Consider the following 24,528-nt stretch of genomic DNA (forward strand, 5'->3'; position numbering starts at 1 on the left):
AAAACAGTCTTGGTTGCAATGTTGAAATTACTGTTTATTTATTCATCAGTGACATGAAATGTGTGTCATTGGTGAATAAATAAACAGCAATTTCAACCAAGACTGTTTTCTTCTCATCAGATACAAGGGTGGTCTGGAAAGTTCTCGGAACGGAATAGAAAAAAAAAAAAAATACTTACGTCACTGAAACTTTTTATTTTTCAATGTAGTCTCTTTGTAGATTAATGCACTCGGTCCAACGATGTTCCGGTGCCTTGATCCCATCTCAAAAATAAGTTTCCTCCAGGCCTGGAAAACAATTGTTAACTCCGGCTATCAGTTCTTTGTTTGAAGCGAATCTTCATCCACCGAGAAAAATTTTCAGTTTTTGGGAAGAGATGGAAGTCTGACGGAGCCATATCAGGTGAATAAGGCGGGTGTGGCAACAGTTCGTACCTTAGTTGGTGTAATTTTGCCACGGCACGGCACGGCACGTGTGCGCGAGCGTGCATTGTCTTGATGGAAGATGACATTCCTCCTGGCTAGACCTGGCCTTTTTTTGCGTACCTTTTGTTGCAATTTGTCCAGGAGCATAGCATGGTATTCTCCAGTAATTGTTTGCCCAGTGGGGAGATAATCTACAAACAGAATCCCCTTCGCATCCCAGAACACTGACGCCAAGACCTTTCCCGCCGAAGTAATTGTCTTTGCTTTCTTTGGTGGCAGAGTATCGGCATCTTTCCTCTGCTTTGACTGTTGTTCTGTCTCTGGGTGTATAGAAGTGCACACAAGTTCCATCTGTGCTCACAAACCAGCGCAGAAAATCTTGTTTGTTTCTTCTGAAACGGGCCAAACATTGTTCCGATATGTGAATTCTCGTCCATTTTTGATTCATTGTCAAGAGTCGCGGCATCCATCTTGCAGAAATTTTTTTTCCTTTCTAAAATGTGATATACCCGTGACATCTGGCGGGCGAGGGCAGTTTCACGCACTTTCACTCGGCGATCCTCCGTGACCATTTTGTGCACTTTCGCGATGATTTCTGGAGTAGTGACACATCTTGGCCGACCACTGCTCAGATCATCATCTAAGCCAGGGACGGCCAGAAATTGTGCACGTGTGCGGTGCTCCTGCACGTGTGCAACTTCCGGCTCGCAGCGTGCGCGCCGCAGCCGTCAGCGTTCACGTAGTGCACGTTTCTACGCACAGATGCCGCTTTATCCACTTGCTGGGGTACTCTGTACCGGCGCATTCTAGTGCTCCTTCCACAGCTTGCAAGCCAACCATGGGACGCTCTTACGGTTATTAAACATTTAAAATACTGTCGCAGTCTACTCATTGAGACGTCTACTTTAAGTGTTAACAGTTCAAACCAGTAAGACAAGTAATACAGTTAACAAGCGTGGGTTTTTATTAAGGAAGCTTGACTGACGGCACGTAAATACGCGGATGCCGCGACTCTTGATAATGAATACACTAAGCAGATTCAGAAGGATGTAGGTACCCTCCACGATGCCCTCCAATACTAAATTGGTGATCCCTTGATGCCTCAGAACATGTCCTACCAACCGGTCCCTTCTTTTGGTCAAGTTGTGCCACAAACTTCTGCCATCTGGTTTCTGTACAAATTGTACAGCCTTTCGCTCCCTGTATTTTACCCCACATAATTTCTGTCTCACTGACCTCTGAACAGAATGATAACCGCAGACCTCTTGATGATCACCTGTTATTTCGATACCATTATTGCTATCTATCTCTTTCATCAGTTCCGTCTGAAATCTGCATAATAACAGACAGTTGATGAATGTTATGTTTTATCGACTTCAGCTGAGCGTAGCCCTTCACACATTTAAAAAAAAAAATCCTAAATGTAAGTATACATTGAAACAATCGGTTTAATGACCAATTTTCCTCTTGCTTGTACCACATAAACAGGGAAGTGGAGGTGCCGCCGTTCATTTAGGACACGTGTCTAATAACAGATGTCGCTGTCGCACTTGTGCAGCACTTCCGCACGTCTGCACACTGTGCAGCGTTTGGCCGGCCCTGGTCTAAGCTCTCCCAACCAAATTTGAAGACATTTGTCTACTTGGGAAAAGCTGAATATGAAGGAGCATTCTGGAAATCGGCAGGAATGTGCTTTGCTTTTGTACCTTTCTGTATGAAGTACCTGACCACTGTTTGAATCTCGATTTTTTTATTTTTATTTTTTTTTATTCCCCCCCCCCCCCACCTTCGCAAATCACTAAAATCACTATTTGGGAATGACGACAGAGCCACATCATCGCCACAGCTCTCTTCCGAGAACACTGACGTGGCACGTGTTTACAGGCAACAGAACAATGAATATCAAGTGAACGACTCGTTGCGCTAGTGCTGATCTCTCGTGGTGATTCTGAGAACTTTCAAAACGACCCTCGTACGAGTAGGAAAGTGATGTGGACGTTTTGGTAACACAGGGCCACGACTCGACTAGTAACTTGGAAGATTTCGCCAATCTACACTATTTTGTGTTCAGTGACTGTGATTGTCCTGCTGTGTACTCGGATGACATGCACAGTGACTGGTTACTGCGCTTTCTGGTTGCAGACTGGAAATACAAGGAGAGGTTCGCGAGTGCCAACTTCCGCTGGAAGCAGTCCACGAAGCGGCCACTCCGCAGGGGTCCGAAGGCGATCGCCGCACCTTTAGCGCCCTGCGAGAAAACTGTCACCTCGCTGCCCTGCGCCAGGTACGAGCCACGCCAGTACCCCGTAAGGTTACCATATCCTCGGAAACAACTCTAATGTCAACATATATCTCTGTTAACACTTTGCCGTCCGGCGACACCACAGTGGTGTCGTGTGCGTAGTACCGCGCAGTGGCCGGTGACAGCACTTTAGTATCTTTTGCATTCTGTTGTTTTGTTTAGGTAACAATAAGTTAAACACGTCAACAAGTTTTTTGTTTTTATAAGTACTTGTGCACTTTCATCATGGCACACGAAAGAGACGATACGATTATTTACGACGAATGTGCGGACGTCTTATCTGACGTTCCGGACCACTTCGCCGATTGGACAGAAAATATTGGATATAAAAAAAAATGAAAGTGGAGCAGAACCGTCAGAAGACAGTGAAATACATCCGAGAAGAATTTGGCGAACGCTACGGTTGCCAGCTGATTTGGGTGAATCAGACAAAGAAGACAGATTATGATTTACTGAGGACCAATAATAAATTTGAAGGATCTGCGGGTCCACACACATTTCCCAAAGATACACAGAGCGCCGTGGATATCCTAGAATTATGTATTAGGAACAACCTATTTGAATATATTAGCAATGAAACCAACAAGTATTACAGTCAAAATTTCAGTAGAAGGAAACTGGATAAAAAAATGCCAAATTTGTCTACTGTGGCGATATGTTCACTTCACGAAGACGGTGGAAACCAAGGAATACAATGCTACGTTGCTTTAAATAATTTTCGTAACACTTCGATACTTTTCGCTATTTTTTTTATTCACAACACAATAAGACTTGCTGTGCTCGTCGCACAAACCATAATTACCAACCATATGGCTGCCTTCCCGCACAGTCCAAAAATCACGTCCATCCTCCACAAGGCAACAATCGAAAGTGTCCCTTAGCTCCTTGGAGTATCAAACAAAAGAGAATCCAATGTGAACTTTACAAAGATTATAATATACATGCCTCTCAATTTATCTTTGGCGCAGCTTTTAAGATATTGTATGTCTCTGCATAGGAATGTGTCATTACACTACGTTACGGTACCCAAACTTAGAAAATGGTTTGGGCTTGCTATCGTTATGGGAATTGCAAAAAAAGCAAGGATCGATGATTACTGGTCAACAAATCCGTTGATAGACACACCGTCGGCAATGTCCCAGGGAATATGTTACGCCGAGTTATGGAAAGCTTCCGACGCCACCTAGATGAATGTGTTGTGCAGAGAGGGCATCATTTGCCAGGAGTCGTATTCAAAAAGTAATCCACGCAATGGACAATGACTTACACATTAGTAAATGGCGTACCTTTCACTATTAATTGACATAAGAGGTAATAAATAAATTATAGTTACTGCCTATTGGTGTGTTTTTAATATCCTACTATGAACACTGCCATACCCTGTATTTGTATGGAGTGTAGCCATATATAGAAGTGAAACGTGGACAATAAATAGTTTAGACAACAAGAGAATAGAATCTTTCGAAATGTGGTGCTACAGAAGAATCCTTAAGATAAGATGGGTAGATCACATAACTAATGAGGAAGTATTGAATAGGATTGGGGAGAAGAGAAGTTTGTGGAACAACTTGACCAGAAGAAGGGATCGGTTGGTAGGGCATGTTGTGAGGCATCAAGGGATCACCAAATTAGTACTGGAGGGCAGCATGGAGGGTAAAAATCGTAGAGGGAGGCCGAGAGATGAATACACTATTCAGAAGGACGTAGGCTGCAGTAGGTGCTGGGAGATGAAGAAGCTTGCACAGGATAGAGTAGCATGGAGAGCTGCATCAAACCAGTCTCTGGACTGAAAAGAACAACAACAACAACAACATGTAATATGCATTAAAATACTCTCCTGAAATTCGTCCATGATCTAATATAGGCTCTCAGAATTGACCTTGCCAATTTGGTCTTTATGACAAAATATTCAGTATTTTCACATTCGTTAGCTTCGCTGACTCTCAACCAAAAGTATCACGTGACAACCTGCCATATAAGTTGGGCTAGGCGCCTGACACCACAATCAAAACTTCAGTAGAGGATCCAATACCACATAATAACCCCTTTTAATTCATCACAGTTTCATTTAAATCAGGAAAGTGTATTTTGTACTAATCACATTCCACCACCTTCCTTTCAACAACAGAATCCATTTGGAGTTGCAAGTTTTTGAGTAAATTTTCAAGCTGTAATCACATATATCCTACAGAAGACACACATTTTGGAAATCTGAATGAACTAACCTATTTTCTTAGGCTCACCCTTAATTAATCAATAAGAGGTGGTGGGAACCACACGAACGAACCACGGTGTCGCCACACGGACATCCGTCAGTTTTCGCTGTAGTCGAGGGTTCCCAGGGATGGCTGCCACCGCAATGGATCACGATAGCGTGACTGTAACGACATCTATTGGTCTGCTCGGTAGTTGAGCGTCCCTAATGATATTGCTTTCGGATGCCTTCAGTGGAGGCCCACAATGGCCCTATTCAAACTCTGTCAGGTGCCGATAGCACTGTTTCACAAGAGTCAGCAACATCTCTGCGATCACTCGACATTTGATACAGTTCAAACACCTTATATACCCCACTGGACCTGGTAACAGCATTGGAGTAGAACAACAGTAATGCCCCTGATGACTGATCTGCATGGCACAGTGACTTTCAGGGTGGTTGTTAGGTCCTGTGAGTTTCAGCTCTAATCATTTACATACCCACCAATAGTTTGTATGTGTGCAGAGTTACATTGACATCCGATCGTGTGTTCTGGGTGCTTAACTTTCTTTGCCAGTGAGTACCGTATTTACTCGAATCTAAGCCGCACTTTTTTTCCGGTTTTTTAAATCCAAAAAACCGCCTGCGGCTTAGAATCGAGTGCAAAGTGGAAGTTCTGAAAAATGTTGGTAGGCGCCGCCACAACTAATTTCTGTCGTCGAATATATGTAGCGCTTTGCAGGCACAAAGATAAATACTGGCACCAAAACCTCTGCGTCAGTAAATAAATTAAAAAAAGGAGGAAGACGAGCTTTCTTTCTCCACCCTGAGTTTCGACCACTGCCTTTTGATACATTATCCAACGAAAGTAAATACAAATTCCGTATTGTTCATCTTCGAATGTAGCAGCATTTCAATGTACTACGAAAATCCAACTGGCAAGACTGTTTGGGATGTTTATCAGTATGGCCAACTCTGCGTTCTGAATTTTTTCCTATTTGTGAGAAGAGATGGTTGCCAATAGGAACTTTTATGAATTGTGAATCACATGCAGTTTTCTCTTCACCATAATAATAACACGAATATAAACATTTTGCCGTGTATTCTTTCGTGTTTGCTGCTATCTCATTTACATTCTGTCTGCCAAACTAGAGTGAGACAACAGCAAACGCGGAAGAATATACATGTCATGTCATGTTTATATTCGTATTATTCTTATGCCGAATAGTGATACAGTCAGAAATGAAGTGCGGGAATTGATTAGATTTTTAAATTTAAGATGATTCTAATTTCTGTGCAGAATGTAATGTACTAAAGAGGCGTCTGTAAAGATTTTCAAATGGAGAAAAATTTTCACTATACTGTCGTTCAGAACATCTTTGGTTCTTGTTGATCATTATCAAAGAAAGCAGCAGTGTAAGTAACAACAAATAGCAGTCTCTTGCCATTGTTTCGCTAATGAGCCGATTTCTCTCTCTCTCTGTCTCACTCTCTCTCTCTCTCTCTCTCTCTCTCTCTCTCTCTCTTTTTTAAAAGCGGCGGTAGTGCTCACAACAGCAAGCCATGTCGCGAGCAGCGACAGGTCGTAAACACTCATTATCAGAAAGTGACAAACAATGCATGACACAGTATAGTAATGCATTTCCAGCTTTGAGTGACGTAAACACCTATAACAAAGAGAACAGCACCTGTCAGATCAAAGAAAAATTAACAATCAATTCAAACCAGACGAAGCACGTGGAAAAGGAAGGATACTCGTATAAATACGGACGGAGTGCCTGATGCATAGCAACGGCTACCTGGTAAAGCTTAACTGCTAAGCCTATGACTCGAACCAAACTACTGTAGCTGTATCATCATTCATGCGACCTAAATTGTGTCTCATATTACAGTGGACTAACTTTGTTTCGATTTGGAGGTGCGGTCTAAACTATTCTCCCCCCTTGAATTTTGAGTCTCAGATTTCAGGTGCGGCTTAGATCCGGGAAAGTTTTTTTCCTCGATTTCGAGTCTCAGTTTTCAGGTGTGGCTTAGGTTTGAATGCAGCTTAAATTCGAGTAAATACGGTAAGCTACCCCTTCTGTGGATACTACAGATTCTGTGAGTAAAACTGGGACACTTCTGTTTATGTTCATTTCTTATGATACATCTCCATCTACATCTACCTCGACATCCGTACTCTGGAAACCGCTGTGAAGTGCATGGCAGATGGTATGTCCCATTGTACCTGCCATTAAGGTTTCTTCCTGTTCCATTCTTTCTTCTTCTTCTTCTTCTTCTTCTTTCGTTTCACCCTCTTTGGGGTACGCTGGATCAATCATTTCTTTGTGCGTTGTTCTTTTCTTAGGGCCCAGTATTTCTTCATTCTTTCTGATCTTCTTCTCCTCTCTTCTTCCGAGATGAAGGATTTGGACTTTTGTGTGGATTTGTCTTGGAACCTTATGTTTTCATCTTTAGTAATTAATTTAGCAGTTCGTTCAATAAGTGAATTTTCTGAAATATTTAATTCCACTAGGTCTTTCTCAGTTTCTTTAAACCAGTTGGGCTTCGTTTTTCGGTTACGGAAGAAGTCAAAGATTTGTTTAGTTAATCTGTTGGAATTCATTCTGAGAAGATGACCATAAAAATTTATTCTCCTTTTTTGCATAGAATCTGAAAGTTTTTCAATTTTCTTGTAGAGAGTTTCATTTTTAATGTATATAATCTTATTGTCTTGAAATTTTGGCCCAATGATTTTTCTTAAAATTTTTCTTTCCTTTATCTCAAGTTTCTCCATTTGGCCTTTGAAATTCATGTTAAGTGTTTCTGCTGCATACAGTGCTTCTGGCTTAATCACTGTCTTGTAATGTGTAATTTTGGACCCCCATGAAAGGGATTTTTTGTTGTATGTATTTTTTGTTAGTTGGAAGGCCAATTCAAGTTTATTTTTTCTGGATTCCATTTCTTTGCTTTCCCCAGCATTCCAAGTAATCCATTCTCCGAGATATTTGAATTCTTTTACTATTTCAATCTTCTGTTCTTGAACTTTGAGGTATTTACATGACTGCTTGATGTTTGTCAATATCTTAGTTTTCTCAGAGGAGATGTGAAGACCATTTTTAGCTGCTTGTTTCTTTAGTTCAAGGATTTGCTCCCGTGCTTCTTCCATTGTTTCAGCAAACAGGGCCATATCATCTGCAAAAGCAATGCAATTTACTTTAAGGTTCTTCTTTTTGCAACCCAGTCTTGTACCACTCTTAATATTTGTGTTCCATTCCCTGACTACTTTCTCAAGAGCACAATTGAACAGCAACGGTGAGAGCCCATCGCCCTGTCGCACTCCCGTTTTTATTTCAAAGGCTTCCGATAGTTCGCCCATAAATTTAACTTTCGAAAATGTATTCGTAAGGGTCGCTTTTATAATATTAGTTGTTTTCTTATCCAAACCCATTTCTTCCAGGACTGATAACAGAGATTCTCTATCAATCGAATCATATGCTTTTTTGAAATCAATGAAGGAGATTACGTATGTCTTTGCCCTTGATTTTTGGTAAGCCATGATGTTTTTCAGGTTTAGTATTTGTTCCGAACATGATCTACCCTTTCTAAAACCTCCCTGGTATTCCCCGATTTGCGGATCCAATTGCGGCTCTGCCCTGTTCAAAAGGACTTTAGAAAAAATCTTGTACGTTATATCCAGCAGTGATATTCCTCTGTAATTGTTGGGGTCTGTCTTCAAACCTTTCTTGTGGATAGGGTGGATGAGAGCTGTTCTCCATTCTGCGGGGATCTCTTCTTCTTTCCAGATTTGATCGAAAACACACTTTAGGGATGTAACTGCATTTTTGTCAGCCTTTTTCCATAGTTCGGCCACTATTTGATTTTCTCCGGACGCCTTGTTGTTTTTTAAGTTCTGAGATGACCTTCTGTAGTTCTTCAGTCGTCGGTGGTTCTGAATCCGGCTTCTCACGGTTGTTTGGAATGGATTCAAATTTTTCAAGGATGGGTTCACAATTCAAGAGTTTCTCAAAGTAGCCTGCTAGTATTTTGCAGTTTTCCGTGTTGTTGTGAGCGATGGTCCCATTTACATCTCGAAATTGGAGGGTGGGTGCTTTGTATCTTGATAACCTTTGTTTGAAAATTCTGTAAAAGTTCCTTGTGTTGTTTTTAGCAAATTCTTCATCAATTTGGAGGAGAGTTTTGTTTTCATGTGTCTTCTTAATCCTTTTTATATTTTTATCTACCAGTTTCCTAACTGTAATGAAATTCAGTCTACTTTCTTCTGTTTTCTGTGATTGCCAATTTTGCCATGCCTGTTTTCTCGTTTCAATGAGGGCATCACATTCCAGCGACCACCAGGCATGTTTTTTACTTTTTTTGTTAGGTGCTATCCGTTTCTGTTGCTTTTGTGAATTCATCTGATTTTAATATCTTTTCTGTGCTATACTTCCGACCCTTAATTTGTTTCATGCTGCGTTTCCTGTTTGGGATGACTTTGAACTTAATTTTAGAAAGGTAATGGTCTGAATCCAAGTTTGCACCCCTGAGTACCCTAACGTTCATGATTTCTTTGCTAGAAATCTTCTTAATTGCCACATGATCAAGTTGAAATTCCCCAAGGCTAGGATTTGGGGATACCCATGTTTTTTGTCTTCGTGGTAGTTTTTTGAAAGCTGTGGATTTAAGAATTAAATTGTCTGCTTGGCAAAGTTCTATTAGTCTCACACCATTTCTGTTTGTTCTCTTGTGTGCAGGATAGTTTCCAACTATTTTCTTATATCTTTTTTCTTTAACAATCTGTGCATTAAAATCTCCAAGAAGAATGATGATGTTTTTATCTGGAATTTTCTGAATAATGTCATCTAGGTGATTCCAAAAGGCCTCCACTTTTTCTTTGTTTTTCCTGTTATCCTCGTTTATAGGGGCATGTGCATTGATAATTGTGTAGATTTTGTTTGTGCTTGTGAATGTAAGACTTGAGATTCTTTCTGATTGGGAATCAAAGCCAACTATTGAGTTAAAGATTTGTTTGTTGATTATAAAGGCTGTACCAAGATGTGGTACATTTTTCATTACTCTCGGTCCCACTTTCCCTTTGTATATCCTAAAACCTTCGGAATCGAAGGTATCTGTATCCATGTATCGTGTCTCTCGAATGGCTGTTATGAGTATGTTGTGGTTCTTTAGCGTATCTGTTAGATGTTTTAGTTTTCCGGTTTTCAACAATGAGTTTGCATTGAAAGTTGCTAGGTACGTTGATTGCCTATATTGAAATTTGGATGAGATTCCAAGACACTCTGACTTGTCTTTGTGCAATGTTGCAGACTCCCCAGAATCCGAATGTCTGCTGACGTACTGGAGTACGGTGGATCGTCCACCTGGGGTAAAATAGTTTACATCACACACTTCCATGATTGATGAAAGTTATTTTGGGTGTGGCCCAAAGGCCACAAAATGTACAACCAAGATTGTGAGTCCTGGGGGTAGTTCTTCCGCTCTCTCCGCCATTGGGAATCTGAACTTGCTCTTCCGCCTTTGAGACCGTTGACCAGGTTTCACTTAGTAACCCTAGGCAGGGGTCCTTACAGGCTGCTACCATCCGGAGCCAGATGGACCCAGATTATTTAACGAGGTGTTACTCCTCCCCCTCCTCCTTCCTCATCACTTGTGAAATGAGGCCCCGGACTTGGGACCGGCAGTGGTTCCATTCACTTACAGAAAGAATGATAATTTGAATGGCTCTCTGCATGCAATAACTATACTGATATCCTCACGAGCCCTATGTAACCGATATGTAGGGGATTGCAGTGCGTTCCTAGAGTAATCATTTAAACCCAGTTCTGGGAAGTTTTTTAATAGACTTTCTCAGGATAGTTTGCGTCTATCTTCAGGAGACTACCATGTCAGTTCCTTCAGTATCTCTGTGACATTCTCTCGTGGATCAAACAAATCTGTGACTTTTCGTGCTGCCCTTCTCTGTATACGTTCAATATCCCCTGTTAGCCCTACTTTGTATGGGCCCCAAACACGAGACCAATATTCTAGAATGGGCCGCACAAGTGATTTGCAAGCGATCTCCTTTGTAGACTGATTGCACTTCTCCGGTATTCTACCAAGAAACCGACATCTATCTCCTGCTTCACACATGTCTGAGCCAATGTGACCATTCCATTTCACATCCCTACAAAATGTTACAGCCAAGTATTTGTACTTGTTGGCCAGTTCGAACAGTACTGTAGTCATAGAAGACTGTGTTTTCTGTGTGTGTGTGTGTGTGTGTGTGTGTGTGTGTGTGTGTGTGTGTGTGTGGAGAGAGTTGTAAGCAAGTCATCAAGTCTTGCATAACTCTGAAATCTTATCAAGAACTGACTGAATATTTATGCAGCTACTTTCAGATAGCAGTTTCTTATAGATAACTGCATCTGCAAAATACTAACACGAAATCTTTACAGACGAATGGAAAAACTAGTAGAAGCCGACCTCGGGGAAGATCAGTTTGGATTCCGTAGAAACACTGGAACACGTGAGGCAATACTGACCTTACGACTTATCTTAGAAGAAAGATTAAGGAAGGGCAAACCTATGTTTCTAGCATTTGTAGACTTGAAGAAAGCTTTTGACAATGTTGACTGGAATACTCTCTTTCAAATTCTAAAGGTGGCAGGGGTAAAATACAGGGAGCAAAAGGCTATTTACAATTTGTACAGAAACCAGATGGCAGTTATAAGAGTCGAGGGACATGAAAGGGAAGCAGTGGTTGGGAAGGGAGTAAGACATGGTTGTAGCCTCTCCCCGATGTTGTTCAATCTGTATATTGAGCAAGCAATAAAGGAAACAAAAGAAAAATTCGGAGTAGGTATTACAATTCATGGAGAAGAAATAAAAACTTTGAGGTTCGCCGATGACATTGTAATTCTGTCAGAGACAGCAAAGGACTTGCAAGGGCAGTTGAATGGCACGGACAGTGTCTTGAAAGGAGGATATAAGATGAACATCAACAAAAGCAAAACAAGGATAATGGAATGTAGTCTAATTAAGTCGGGTGATGCTGAGGGAATTAGATTAGGAAATGAGACACTTAAAGTAGTAAAGGAGTTTTGCTATTTGGGGAGCAAAATAACTGATGATGGTCGAAGTAGAGAGGATATAAAATGTAGACTGGCAATGGCATGGAACGCGTTTCTGGAGAAGAGAAATTTGTTAACATCGAGTATAGATTTAAGTGTCAGGAAGTCCTTTCTGAAAGTATTTGTATGGAGTGTAGCCATGTATGGAAGTGAAACATGGACGATAAATAGTATGGGCAAGAAGAGAATAGAAGCTTTCGAAATGTGGTGCCACAGAAGAATACTGAAGATTAGATGGGTAGATCACATAACTAATGAGGAAGTATTGAATAGGATTGGGGAGAAGAGAAGTTTGTGGCACAACTTGACCAGAAGAAGGGATCGGTTGGTAGGACATGTTCTGAGGCATCAAGGGATCACCAATTTAGTATTGGAGGGCAGTGTGGAGGGTAAAAATCGTAGAGGGAGACCAAGAGATGAATACACTAAGCAGATTCAGAAGGATGTAGGTTGCAGTAGGTACTGGGAGATGAAGCAGCTTGCACAGGATAGAGTAGCATGGAGAGCTGCATCAAACCAGTCTCAGGACTGAAGACAACAACAACAACAACTGCATCACTTGCAAAATGTCTGAGGTAACTAATAATATTGTCTGCAAGGTCATTATTACACAATATGAACAGCAAGGGTCCCAACACACTTCGCTGAGGCACAGCTGAAGTTACTTCTACATCTGACGATGATGCTCCGTCCAAAATAACGTGCTGCGTTCTCCCTGCCGAAAAGTCCGTCCGGTCACAGATTTCACTTGAAACCCGTCTGATTGTACTTTTGACAGTAAGTGTAGGTGTGATACTGAGTCAAGTACTTTTTTAAAATTGAGCAGCACTGCATCTAACTGACTGCCTTGATCCACAGCTTTCAGCATATCATATGAGAAAAGTGAGAGTTGAATCTCACATGATCAGTGTTTTTGGAATCCGTGCTGCTTTCCATTGAGGTGGTCAGTCTGTTCGAGATATCTCATTATATTTGTGTAAAGAATATGTTCTAAGATTCGATAACGAATCGATGTGAAGGATATTGGACGATAGGTTTGTAAATCACTTCTACTACCCTTCTTTATAGATGTGTGTGACCTGTGCTTTCTTCCAACTACTGGGCGTGGTTTTTAGTTCGAGGGATCTGTAATAGAATACAGTTGGGAGAGGGTCTAACTTAGCCACAAATTCAATATAGAATCTGATATTGATTGCACTGGGGCCGTGGGGCTTTGTTCAGTTCTTAATGATTTCAGTTGTTTCTCAACATCAATAACACTAATATTGATTTCACTAATCTTTTCAGTAGTGTAGAGCTTAAGTAGGGGAAATTCTCCTGGGGTTTTTCTTCGCAGAAGATTGCCTCCACTACTACTGGATCTGTCCTCAGAAGTACCCCAGTCCGCGGCCATTGCTTGCCGGATTACTCCACCGTAGGACATTGCACTGACTCTGTGGAAATTGATTCCGTAATTGGCTGTAACACCTTAGAATCTCCACTTTGCCGTGATCACTCACACCAGCGTGATACACAGTCTTGAAAATCGTTTCACTCAGTGATCACTTATTTCAACTGCCTTTCCGCCATTTATGCGCTGGCCGTTGTGGCCGAGTGGTTCTAGGCACTCCGGTTTGGAACCGCCCGACCGCTACAGTCACAGGTTTGAATCCTGCCTCGGGCACGGATGTGTATGATGTCCTTAGGTTAGTTAGGTTTAAGTAGTTCTTAGTTCTAGGGGACTGATGACCTCAGAAGTTAATTCGCATAGTGCTCAGAGCCATTTGAATTTTGAACCGATTTATGCGGCAGGTTGTCTTGTTGGGCTGCTGGCATCCTGACTTGTGGTTGAATTCTGTGTGAAGTCCTCGCCCTTCTCGTATATTGAGGCTGCAGTTTCATCCAAAGTGTGCCGAGTCACCTCGTTCCTCAGTGCTGCTTTGGAACTCGATGTCAAAATGCCTCGGGACTGTCGCCTGCTGCTGCTTTGTGGTGTGCACAGTCCCACAACTTGTGCTACGGATTACGTACCCTGCCACAGACACAACTGTACAAATAGCACATGGTCTGTGACCAATCAGGTGCAGTCTCTCTCTTCACAATCGGAGAAGAAAGCCTCATTTTTTTTCTCTCCCCCTGATCCTAAGGTAACTTGCCTGTGAATTTCCTTAAAAAAAAATTTATGTTTTATGTTTCACCCTACCTCAGTATTTAAGAGGTTTTTAAAAAAAAAAAAAAAAACAAAATGGTAGTTAAAAGAACTAAATTGGACATCAGGGAGTTGTTTAAAAACCAACTAAAAGGTCAATGTGTGCCCAGACCCATTTTCCCTCTCCTTTCACATGACGACGCTGTCATTAGACTGTTATCCGAGAAACATACTGTAAACAACTGTTTCCCGTGTTTACAGCCCTGTTAGAATACTCACTTTGCGAAGCTCTTATATGTTTCCTTTGTATATGTTCGGTCCTCGAGTGTTGTTTTCCAAAAACTTTTCTGTAACTTGAGTTGCTGCTATTTTCTCACTCTCAAAAGTTATTATGCCTATAATTTGTTTTAATGTGGGGCAGTTAGCAGGTGTTTTAGAGTTGCTAGGAATATATTCTGTGCTTAATACATTAGAGTGGCCAAAGCAGAAAAGTGGGTCCTTGAGGCATCTAAAAATAACAGAACAACAAGGAAAACAAAAAAAGGAAGAGAGAAGATCAGGAACATGTACACCAGGAAAATTGTACAACTGGAGTGTATTAGAAACAGCGGAGACAAGTCATAGATCAAATATGAGTTTGAACTGAATTTTCAGAGAATCAAATTTCCTGACATGTTTATTTTATGCACAAAATATCTATTGGAGCTAGAGTCCTGAAATTCTTGAGGGTGTTTTGGGCTACTATTTCGAGGGAAGAAGAGTACAGACAGGAAGGAAGATAAATACTGATTAATTATAAAAGATTAACCTTGATTTTGATGATCAAATGTAAAGATTTCTAGAATAAAAACTTGTGGCTGAAATGACATGATTGTAGTCTGCTGTTTAGGTACAGATGTTGTTAATATGTGTTTAAAAGTTTCAAGCATCTAAGTAATAATTCAGTGCATAGATTCCTAGTATGGAACAGTATATAAAAATGTAATTTACTCATCTTCACAAAAAAATATAGTGATGTCAGTGTGAGAACTAGCGTGGGTAATTATATATGAAAATGTTCAGCAAGAAACACTCGTATTGTCCTACAATTTTCATCGTAGTAAGACTTCACATTTTTTAGTTAGATTTGTGTAAACTTTATGAAAATTGTTACTATTTTTCCAGGCATTCACAGGCAAGTTACCTAAGGAGATCTCCGTATGTTCTCCTGCCTGTGCTGAAGTTTCCCATTCACCGTCCCATCCTGTATTAACTGTCTTTCTTTAACCAATATAGAGCACCACATATCTTTAACCATTTAACTCTTTGTTGCATTGGGACAGCACTGCCACCCCAACCTCCACAACCGTGTCAGTCTCCGGTGTTGGGAACCCTGGAAAGGACGCCCCCAATTCGTCCCACCCTCGCAGTGACCGCAGTTGGGACTTCTCGGCATCAGACGCAACATCATCTGTGAGCGACACTCCAACTGCATCTCCAACTGTGTCCGGTGGCAGAGACGACTGTACCAATGGTGGGGGAACCACCGTGTGCAGTGCTGCCGGCGGAGCAACCGAAGAGCAGCGCCGTGGGGATGCCGGCTCAGCCAGTACTGCCAACACGAAGCCACCATTCTGCTATGTGATGCTTGCTGCTATGGCCATAGCACATTCACCAGACAGGTTGGTAGCACTTATGCAAACCGATAAGCCCCTGCATGAAAATGTATTACAACATTTTTAATATATGTCACAATAGTTTGGTGCTTCCCATGATACCTTACACATATGGTAGGCATAAGTTGGTATTGTTTTGGTCATCAACCATATGAGGGTTTGACGTAATTCTCCATATCATTCACTTGTCAACTATAATCTTACCTTTCAGTGCGATAGGGTCCGCAGCTGCGATGAATTTTCTGAAATTGTTTTATGAGCGTAACATGAAGTCATAGGAGCAATCATATACAACCGCTCGCTCACCGATAGATCTGTACCTACAGATTGGAAAATTGCGCAGGTCGCACCAGTGTTTAAGAAGGGTAGTAGGAGTAATCCATCGAACTACAGACCTATATCATTGACGTCGGTTTGCAGTAGGGTTTTGGAGCATATATTGTATTCAAACATTATGAATCACCTCGAAGGGAACGATCTATTGATACGTAATCAGCACGGTTTCAGAAAACATCGTTCTTGTGCAAGGCAGCTAGCTCTTCATTCGCACGAAGTAATGGCCGCTATCGGCAGGGTATCTCAAGTTGATTCCGTATTTCTAGATTTCCGGAAAGCTTTTGACACCGTTCCTCACAAGCGACTTCTAATAAAGCTGCGGGCCTATGGAGTATCGTCTCAGTTGTGCGACTGGATTCATCATTTCCTGTCAGGAAGGTCACAGTTCGTAGTAATAGACGGCAAATCATCGAGTAAAACTGAAGTGATATCAGGTGTTCCCCAGGGAAGCATCCTGGGACCTCTGCTGTTCCTGATCTATACAAATGACCTGGGTGACAATGTGAGCAGTTCTCTTAGGTTGTTCGCAGATGATGCTGTAATTTACCGTCTAGTAAGGTCATCCGAAGACCAGTATCAGCTGCAAAGCGATTTAGAAAAGATTGCTGTATGGTGTGGCAGGTGGCAGTTGACGCTAAATAACGAAAAGTGTGAGGTGATCCACACGAGTTCCAAAAGAAATCCGTTGGAATTCGATTAGTCGATAAATAGTCCAGTTCTCGAGGCTGTCATTTAAACCAAGTACCTGGGTGTTAAAATTAAGAACAGCTTCAGTTGGAAAGACCACATAGATAATATTGTGGGGAAGGCGAGCCAAAGGTTGCGTTTCATTGGCAGGACACTTAGAAGATGCAACAAGTCCACTAAAGAGACAGCTTACACTACACTCGTTCGTCCTCTGTTAGAATATTGCTGCGCGGTGTGGGATCCTTACCAGGTGGGATTGACGGAGGACATCGAAAGGGTCCAAAAAAGGGCAGCTCGTTTTGTATTATCGCGTAATAGGGGAGAGAGTGTGGCAGATATGATACGCGAGTTGGGATGGAAGTCATTAAAGCAAAGACATTTTTCGTCGCGGCGAGATCTATTTACGAAATTTCAGTCACCAAGTTTCTCTTCCAAATGCGAAAATAGTTTGTTGAGCCCAACCTACATAGGTAGGAATGGTCATCAAAATAAAATAAGAGAAATCAGAGCTCAAACAGAAAGGTTTAGGTGTTCGTTTTTCCCGCGCGCTGTTCGAGAGTGGAATGGTAGGGAGATAATATGATTGTGGTTCGATGAACCCTCTGCCAAGCACTTTAATGTGAATTGCAGAGTAATCATGTAGATGTAGATGTAGGAGCAACGATGTATATGACATAATCTGGTACTAAAACATCATCCGTAAAATCCTTGAAAATGGCCTAGGCTGAAATTGTACAATCGTACAGGAAAGATAGAGAATGGCAGCTGAAGGCATCAAGAAATCTTTCAAAAAATATAATCATATCGTGGTAACTGCTCTTTGTGACACTGAAAATGACCAGATCATTGTTGTTGGCTGTCTTCTTCCCCCCCCCCCCCCCCCTTTCCCAACAACCACCACCACCACCACGTCTTGTGGCGCTCCGTCTCTAATGACCTCGTTGTCGACGGGACGTTAAACACTAATCTCCTCCTCCTCCTCCTTCTCCTTCAAATCTTAGGCACTGTTCCCTGTTAAGCAATACCGAGTTACAGTTAAAATGTTCAATATTGTTACGAATTTCAGCTCTTATCTTTACTAATTGGCTGGTAAATTAAAAGACACATTATTACTTTTGATGACTTGAATATTTTGTAAGTTTTCAATGTGATCAGAATAATCTTTCACGGGCTATCGCAGTCACAACTTGTTGGTGGTCGTGAGCCGTAGTTTGAAGTCCCACTTGTAATTAATTACAAGGCCCGCCGTGACACCGCTCTGTCTTCAAATTTGGCGGAACTTCAGGAACTTTAACCTCTGTCTCGGTATTTAAATAAGTAATTATGCTACTTTGTCCAGCCTCACACGAATGTTTTAGCAAATTTGAAGTTCCAATTTTATGTCCAGTGTAGGAATATACTTTTTTACATCCAAAACAAGCCACTATATCTTTTATCTTTTCGTTGCCATCAAATACGTATCCGAATTTTTTCCAAATTGGCGATTTCAGTTTGTTTTCCTTCACTAAAGTAAAATCACCTTTTTTCACCTTACACGAAATTGTATCCATCGATATGGTGTTCATTTGAAGAAAGAACTCTCACTGATATTTGCTACGATGCACGTTGTCACTCGGTCACTACAAGGCGCTAACTGAAGGCAGCGGAGAATTGCAACGGGCACCTGCCTGGTAGACAGTGGGCAGGTTTGCCCCCCAGAGAGCGCTTCACAGGCCACACAAAAGACACGGTCGAGCCAGGGGCTGAGGACAAGAGACATCCGCTCTGCCCGGGCCCTGCGAGATTCCAAGAATGTCAACAGACTTGAAGTTTTCAACTAACATTGTGACATACGTACTGGGCAGATGCCTTGCTCATTATCCTCAGATGACCCGCGGATTTCCGCGCCGGTCGCGATTTTATCCGCCAAGTAACAAATACCGCGGATATCTGCATCCGCGCAGACCTCTAGCTACCAGCTAGTGAACAGTATAGGGTACTGCTTCCAGTCGGAAGTTCCTGCCGTTTTTGCTGTACCTTCACGCAGAGGTATTGTATAGCTGAGTGTTGCTCTGTGGAGGAGCCTTTCAGTGCTGTTTGCGCGACATTTTGTGATTTTTTTTTTCTTCCCCTCAAAGCTATAGTATAAGGTAAATACTTTCGATTTACCCAAATTTATGAAGGAAGACATAAAATTGGAACGAGGAGAATTCCGGTTTGAAACAAAAGGACCCATTTCTGCAGTAAAATGGATGGAAAACTGTCCAGTCACTTTCCTGTCCTCAATTCATGACCCTTGAGAAACAGCCACAGTGAAAAGGAAAAACAAGGATGGTGCTAGTACAGAGATATCTTGTCCTGAAGTTGTGGCAGAATACAGCAAAATAATGGGTGGTGTCGATAAGTCTGATCAATTACGAGAGAGGTATGCTATTGGCAGACGTTCTGTAAAGTGGTGGCACAGAACATTTTATTTCCTGGTTGACATTACACCAGTGAACAATTTTATCCTGTGGAAAATAAGTAGAAGAGAAAGTGGGCACCCCGATCAGCTCACATACAGGATCCATATAACCAGACAATTGATCGCTGGTTTCTCGTCCCAAAAAAGGCGTGGACAAAAAAACCTGTCTTTCTGGCAAAGAGGGGTAAAGTACCTGAAGATTTTCGTCACGTGGCTGTAGGGGAGCATCGACCCATTTTAGGAGAAACCTACTGCACCTGCCCTCATTGTAGTACCAAAGCTGCGGAAAAGAGCACTTGCTGTGTTTGTACATATTGTCAAATACCACTTTGCGTAGACCCATGTTTCAGAAAATTTCATGGCAAGTAATTGTGAACAATCATTGTAACAAGAGAAGTAAATTTATCAAATAAATATGAGATATATTGAAAAAGATGTTTTTCTCATTTAACTCCAAGGAAGGGCAGTGGGAAGAATACTTCCCACCTTGTTGTGTAACCTCACTTTCACAGTTGGAGCAAATTTGATATTCTGTATGATAAATATACCTGTCTGTTGACTACTACCTGCTCTCCATTCATTAAAAAAAACTGCTCAATAATTTTGCCCACGAAAGGGCTAAGGCTGGCGCAACGAATGTTCATGATTAACAAAGAAGTGGGCATTCCTCATTAGTGCCTGACAGAGTGGTGAACGAGACCAAAGAAGTGGTATGTCGTGATAGTCAATTGATTTTGGATGAGATGAACACAATGATTCCAGAACCTGTAATTGTCTTCTGTGTGAAATCTTTACTGATATACTTGTTTTTCAAAAATTTTGTGTGTGAAGGCTACCAAAAGAGCTCACAGATGAACACAAACTCAACAGGATCACGTCTACGAGAATTTCTTGAGCGTTCTGAACTGGAAGATGATCAGTTTCTTTATTATACCTTGACTGGTGGCCAGCTATATCCGTGAGATGAGAAGACAATCAATACAGTGGCTACATCCCTCCTCGCCGTCAGTGAAATAAACCACTGTCTCAGCCAGAAAAGGCGAGGCCTCTTTCCTTTGCGACCGTACGGGGGTTCTCCCTGTTAAATATTTGCCTCAGCAGGGTGCTGTCTGGTACTGAATAACCTTTAAAAAACCCTGCAGCGGACAACGAAGAATAGACGGGAAATTTCAACAAAGGGAGTGTGCTTGTCACACGATAATACACGTTCTCACACAGCTAAAGCCTCAAAGCAACTCTTGGATTCATTCAGATGGAACATCACCAACCACCCAGCTCACAGTCTTGGTCAGCCACTTTTAGATTTTCATCCTTTTACCTCTCTAAACTTGTTTACGTGTAGAAAAAGAGTTTTCTACCTAGGATGAGCTTCAGTCTCCCAACAAACAGAGGGCCAAGGAGAGGAACAGAGGTGTTTTCTTATGTTACACTATGTGATCAACAGTATCCGAACACCTGGCTGGAAATGACTTTCAAATTTGTGGGACCCTCCATCGGTAATGCTGGCATTCAATACGGTGTCGGACCACCCTTAGCGTCGATGACAGCTTCCACTCTCGCAGGCATACATTCAATGAGGTGCAGGAAGGTTTCTTGGGGAATGGCAGCCCATTCTTCACGGAGTGCTGCACTGAGCAGAGGAATCAAATTCGGTCGTGAGGCCTGGCACGAAGTCGGGGTTGCAAAACATCCCAGAGGCGTTCTTTAGGATTCAGGTCAGGACTCTGTGCAGGCCAGTCCATTACAGGGATGTTAGTGTCGTGTAACCACTCCGCCACAGGCCGTCTCGATCGTGTTGAAAGATGCAATCGCCATCCACAAATTGCTCTTTAACAGTGGGAAGCAAGAAAGTGTTTAGAATATCAATGTTTGACTGTGCTGTGATAGTGCCACGCAAACCAACAAGGAGTGCCACCCTCTCCATGAAAAACGCGACCGCATCATAAGACCACCGCCTCCGAATTTTAGTGTTGGCACTACATACGCTGGCAGGTGATGTTCACCGGGCATTCGCCATACCCACATCCTGCCATCAGATCGCCACATTGTGTCCCGTGATTTCTCACTCCACACAATGTTTTACCACAGTTCGATTGTCCAATGTTTACACTCCTTACACCGAATGAGGCGTCGTTTGCCACTTACTGGTGTGATGTGTGGCTTATGAGCATCCACTCGACCATGAAACCCAAGTTTTCTCACCTCCTGCCTAACTGTCATTGTACTTGTAGTGGATCATGATGCATTTTGGAATTCCTGTTTGATGGTCTGGATAGATGTCTGCCTATTACGCATTACGGCCCTCTCCAACTGTCGGCAGTCTCTGTCAGTCAACAGACGAGATCGGCCTGTACGCTTTTGTGCTGTACGTTTCCATTTCACTATATCATCGGAAACAGTGGACCTAGGGATGTTTAGGAGTGTGGAAATCTCGCGTGCAGACGTATGACACAAGTGACACCCAATCACCTGACCACATTTCAAGTCCGTGAGTTCCGTGGAGCGCCCCATTCTGTTCTCTCACGTTGTCTAATGACTACAGAGGCCGCTCATGTGGAGTACCTGGCAGTAGGTGGCAGCACAATGCACCTAATATGAAAAACGTATGTTTTTGGGGGTGTCCAGATGCTTTTGATCACATAGTGTAGGTATCAGAAAACTCGTGCTTTGGCTCACATAGTGTATTGAGAATAAAGGCTACTACAGTGAGCAATAGTGTATGATGTACATCTGTGGATTTGTAAATCCAGCAATGGAAAATCCAGGATGGAATGTAACAATACCAGAGAAGGAAAGTTGCTACTCACCATATAGCGGAGATGCTGAGTCGCGATAGGCACAACAAAAAGATTCACACAATTATAGCTTTCGGCAGTTAAGGACCTTTGTCAGCAGTACACACACACACACACACACACACACACACACACACACACACACACACACATACACATCTGCAGTCTGAGAGAGCTGGGACCACACTGCGAGCAGCAGCACCAGTGCATGATGGCAGTAGCGACTGGGTACGAGCATATGGGATTGGTTCCCAAATATGTGAGTGGCTCGAAGACTTCCTAAGTAATAGGACCCAGTACGTTGTCCTCTATGGTGAGTGTTCATTGGAGGTGAGGGTATCATCTGGAGTGTCCCAGGGGAGTGTGGTAGGTCCGCTGTTGTTTTCTATCTACATAAATGATCTTTTGGATAGGGTGGACAGCAATGTGCTGCTGTTTGCTGACGATGATGTGGTGTACGGGAAGGTGTCGTCGTTGAGTGACTGTAGGAGGATACGAGATGACTCGGACAGGATTTGTGATTGGTGTAAAGAATGGCAGCTAACTCTAAATATAGACAAATGTAAATTAATGCAGATGAATAGGAGAAAGAATCCCGTAATCTTTGAATACTCCATTAGTAGTGTAGTGCTCGGCACAGTCACGCCGATTAAATATTTGGGCGTAACATTGCAGAGCGATATGAAGTGAGACAAGCATGTTGTGGGGAATGCGGATAGTCGTCTTCGGTTTATTGGTGAAATTTTGGGAAGATGTGGTTCATCTGTAAAGGAGACCGCTTATAAAACACTGATACGACCTATTCTCGAGTACTGCTCAAACGTTTGGGATCCCTATCAGGTCGGATTGAGGGAGGACATAGAAGCAATTCAGAGGCGGGCTGCTAGATTTGTTACTGGTAGGTTTGATCATCACGCGAGTGTTACGGAAATGCTTCAGGAACTCGGGTGGGAGTCTCTGGAGGAAAGGAGGCGATCTTTTCGAGAATTGCTACTGCTACTGAGAACCAGCATTTGAGGCTGCTTGCAGTACAATTTTACTGCCATTTCCCGAAAGACCACAAATATAAGATAAGAGGGATTAGGGCTCATACAGAGGCTTATAGGCAGTCGTTTTTCCCTCGTTGTGTTTGGGATTGGGACAGGGAGAGAAGATGTTAGTTGTGGTACGAGGCACCCTCCGCCACACAGCGTATGGTGGATTGCGGAGTATGTATGTAGATGTAGATTGGTGGGGGTAAGGAGGAGGCTGTGGGAGGGAGGGGAAGGGATAGTATGGTGGGAGTGGCGGAGAGTGAAGTGTTGCAGTTTAGACAGAGGATAGGAGAGAAGGTGCGGCATTCTATGTAGGCACGACAACCAACAAGCTGTGTCTGTCCGCATGAACGTCCAGCGACAAACTGTGGCCGAGAAACAAGTGGACCACCCTGTTGCTGAACACGCTGCCAAACACGATACCCCTCATCTCAGTGACTGCTTCACAGCCTGTGCCATACGGATCCTTCCCACCGACACCAGCCTTTCTGAACTGCGCAGGTGGGTACTTTCCCTGCAATACATCCTATGTTCCCATAACCCTCCTGGCCTCGACCTTCATTAGTCACTGTCTTCACCCATCCAGCCCCCTCCACGTTCCCATTCCAGCACAACGAGGCCGTCATTTCACCGCCACACCCAGTCTATTAATTTCTTTTATTTCTCTCCTTTCTGCTACTTATCCCTTGCCCTCTCTGCACCTTCTATCCTGCCCTCTGTCTAAACTGCAACAATTGACATACAAAATCTGGGTTGAAATGTTTCTTTGTGTGGCACACTCCTTATATTCTGTACAGAAGTTCCTCATTGTAGTTGAGAATTTTTCTTTATACTGTGTTGTTTATTCCTATACTCGTTCACAAATTTTCTTCATTTTTATTAATTTTCAGCTCTTTTTGTTTATGAAGTGTGTATTCAGCATTCTGTAAAATTTGTACTGATTTGTTGCATGACCACAAGTCTGCTCATATTTATTTATTTATTGAGTCACCTGTCTTCTGATTGGTTTGATTGAGCCCGCCACGAATTCCTTTCCTGTGCTAACCTCTTCATCTCAGAGTAGCACTTGCAACCTACTCCTTCAATTATTTGCTGGATGTATTCCAATCTCTGTCTTCCTCTACGGTTTTCACCCTCTGCAGCTCCTTCTAGTACTGTGCATGCTATTCCCTGATGTCTCAATAAGTACTATCATTCTGTCATTTCGTCTTGTCAGTCCTATCCATATTTTCCTTTCTTCACCAGTTCTACATAGAATCTAATCATTTCATATCTTATCAGTCCAACTACAGGGTGGCGCACGAAATGTGTTACCACTTTGTTTTTGAATATAAACTTTATTGTCAATACAATCTGAAAGGAACATATACTACAATGAAGAGCCGTCCATAGAGATTTGTTCTAACTCAGCACATGCTCAAT

At 42.4% G+C, this 24,528-nt stretch overlaps 1 protein-coding gene across 1 annotated transcript in view; it reads left to right on the top strand.

The window, feature by feature from the left end:
- LOC124720217 overlaps nucleotides 1-24,528 on the top strand; it is a 108,933-nt gene that overhangs the window by 67,667 nt on the left and 16,738 nt on the right. Inside the window, exons 7-8 of the mRNA XM_047245538.1 lie at nucleotides 2,569-2,710; nucleotides 15,479-15,817. Coding sequence (XP_047101494.1) covers nucleotides 2,569-2,710; nucleotides 15,479-15,817 — 481 coding nt within the window. The remainder of the gene's footprint in view (nucleotides 1-2,568; nucleotides 2,711-15,478; nucleotides 15,818-24,528) is intronic.

Source organism: Schistocerca piceifrons, chromosome 11 (genome assembly GCF_021461385.2).
Source record: "Schistocerca piceifrons isolate TAMUIC-IGC-003096 chromosome 11, iqSchPice1.1, whole genome shotgun sequence".
Lineage (NCBI taxonomy): Eukaryota > Metazoa > Arthropoda > Insecta > Orthoptera > Acrididae > Schistocerca > Schistocerca piceifrons.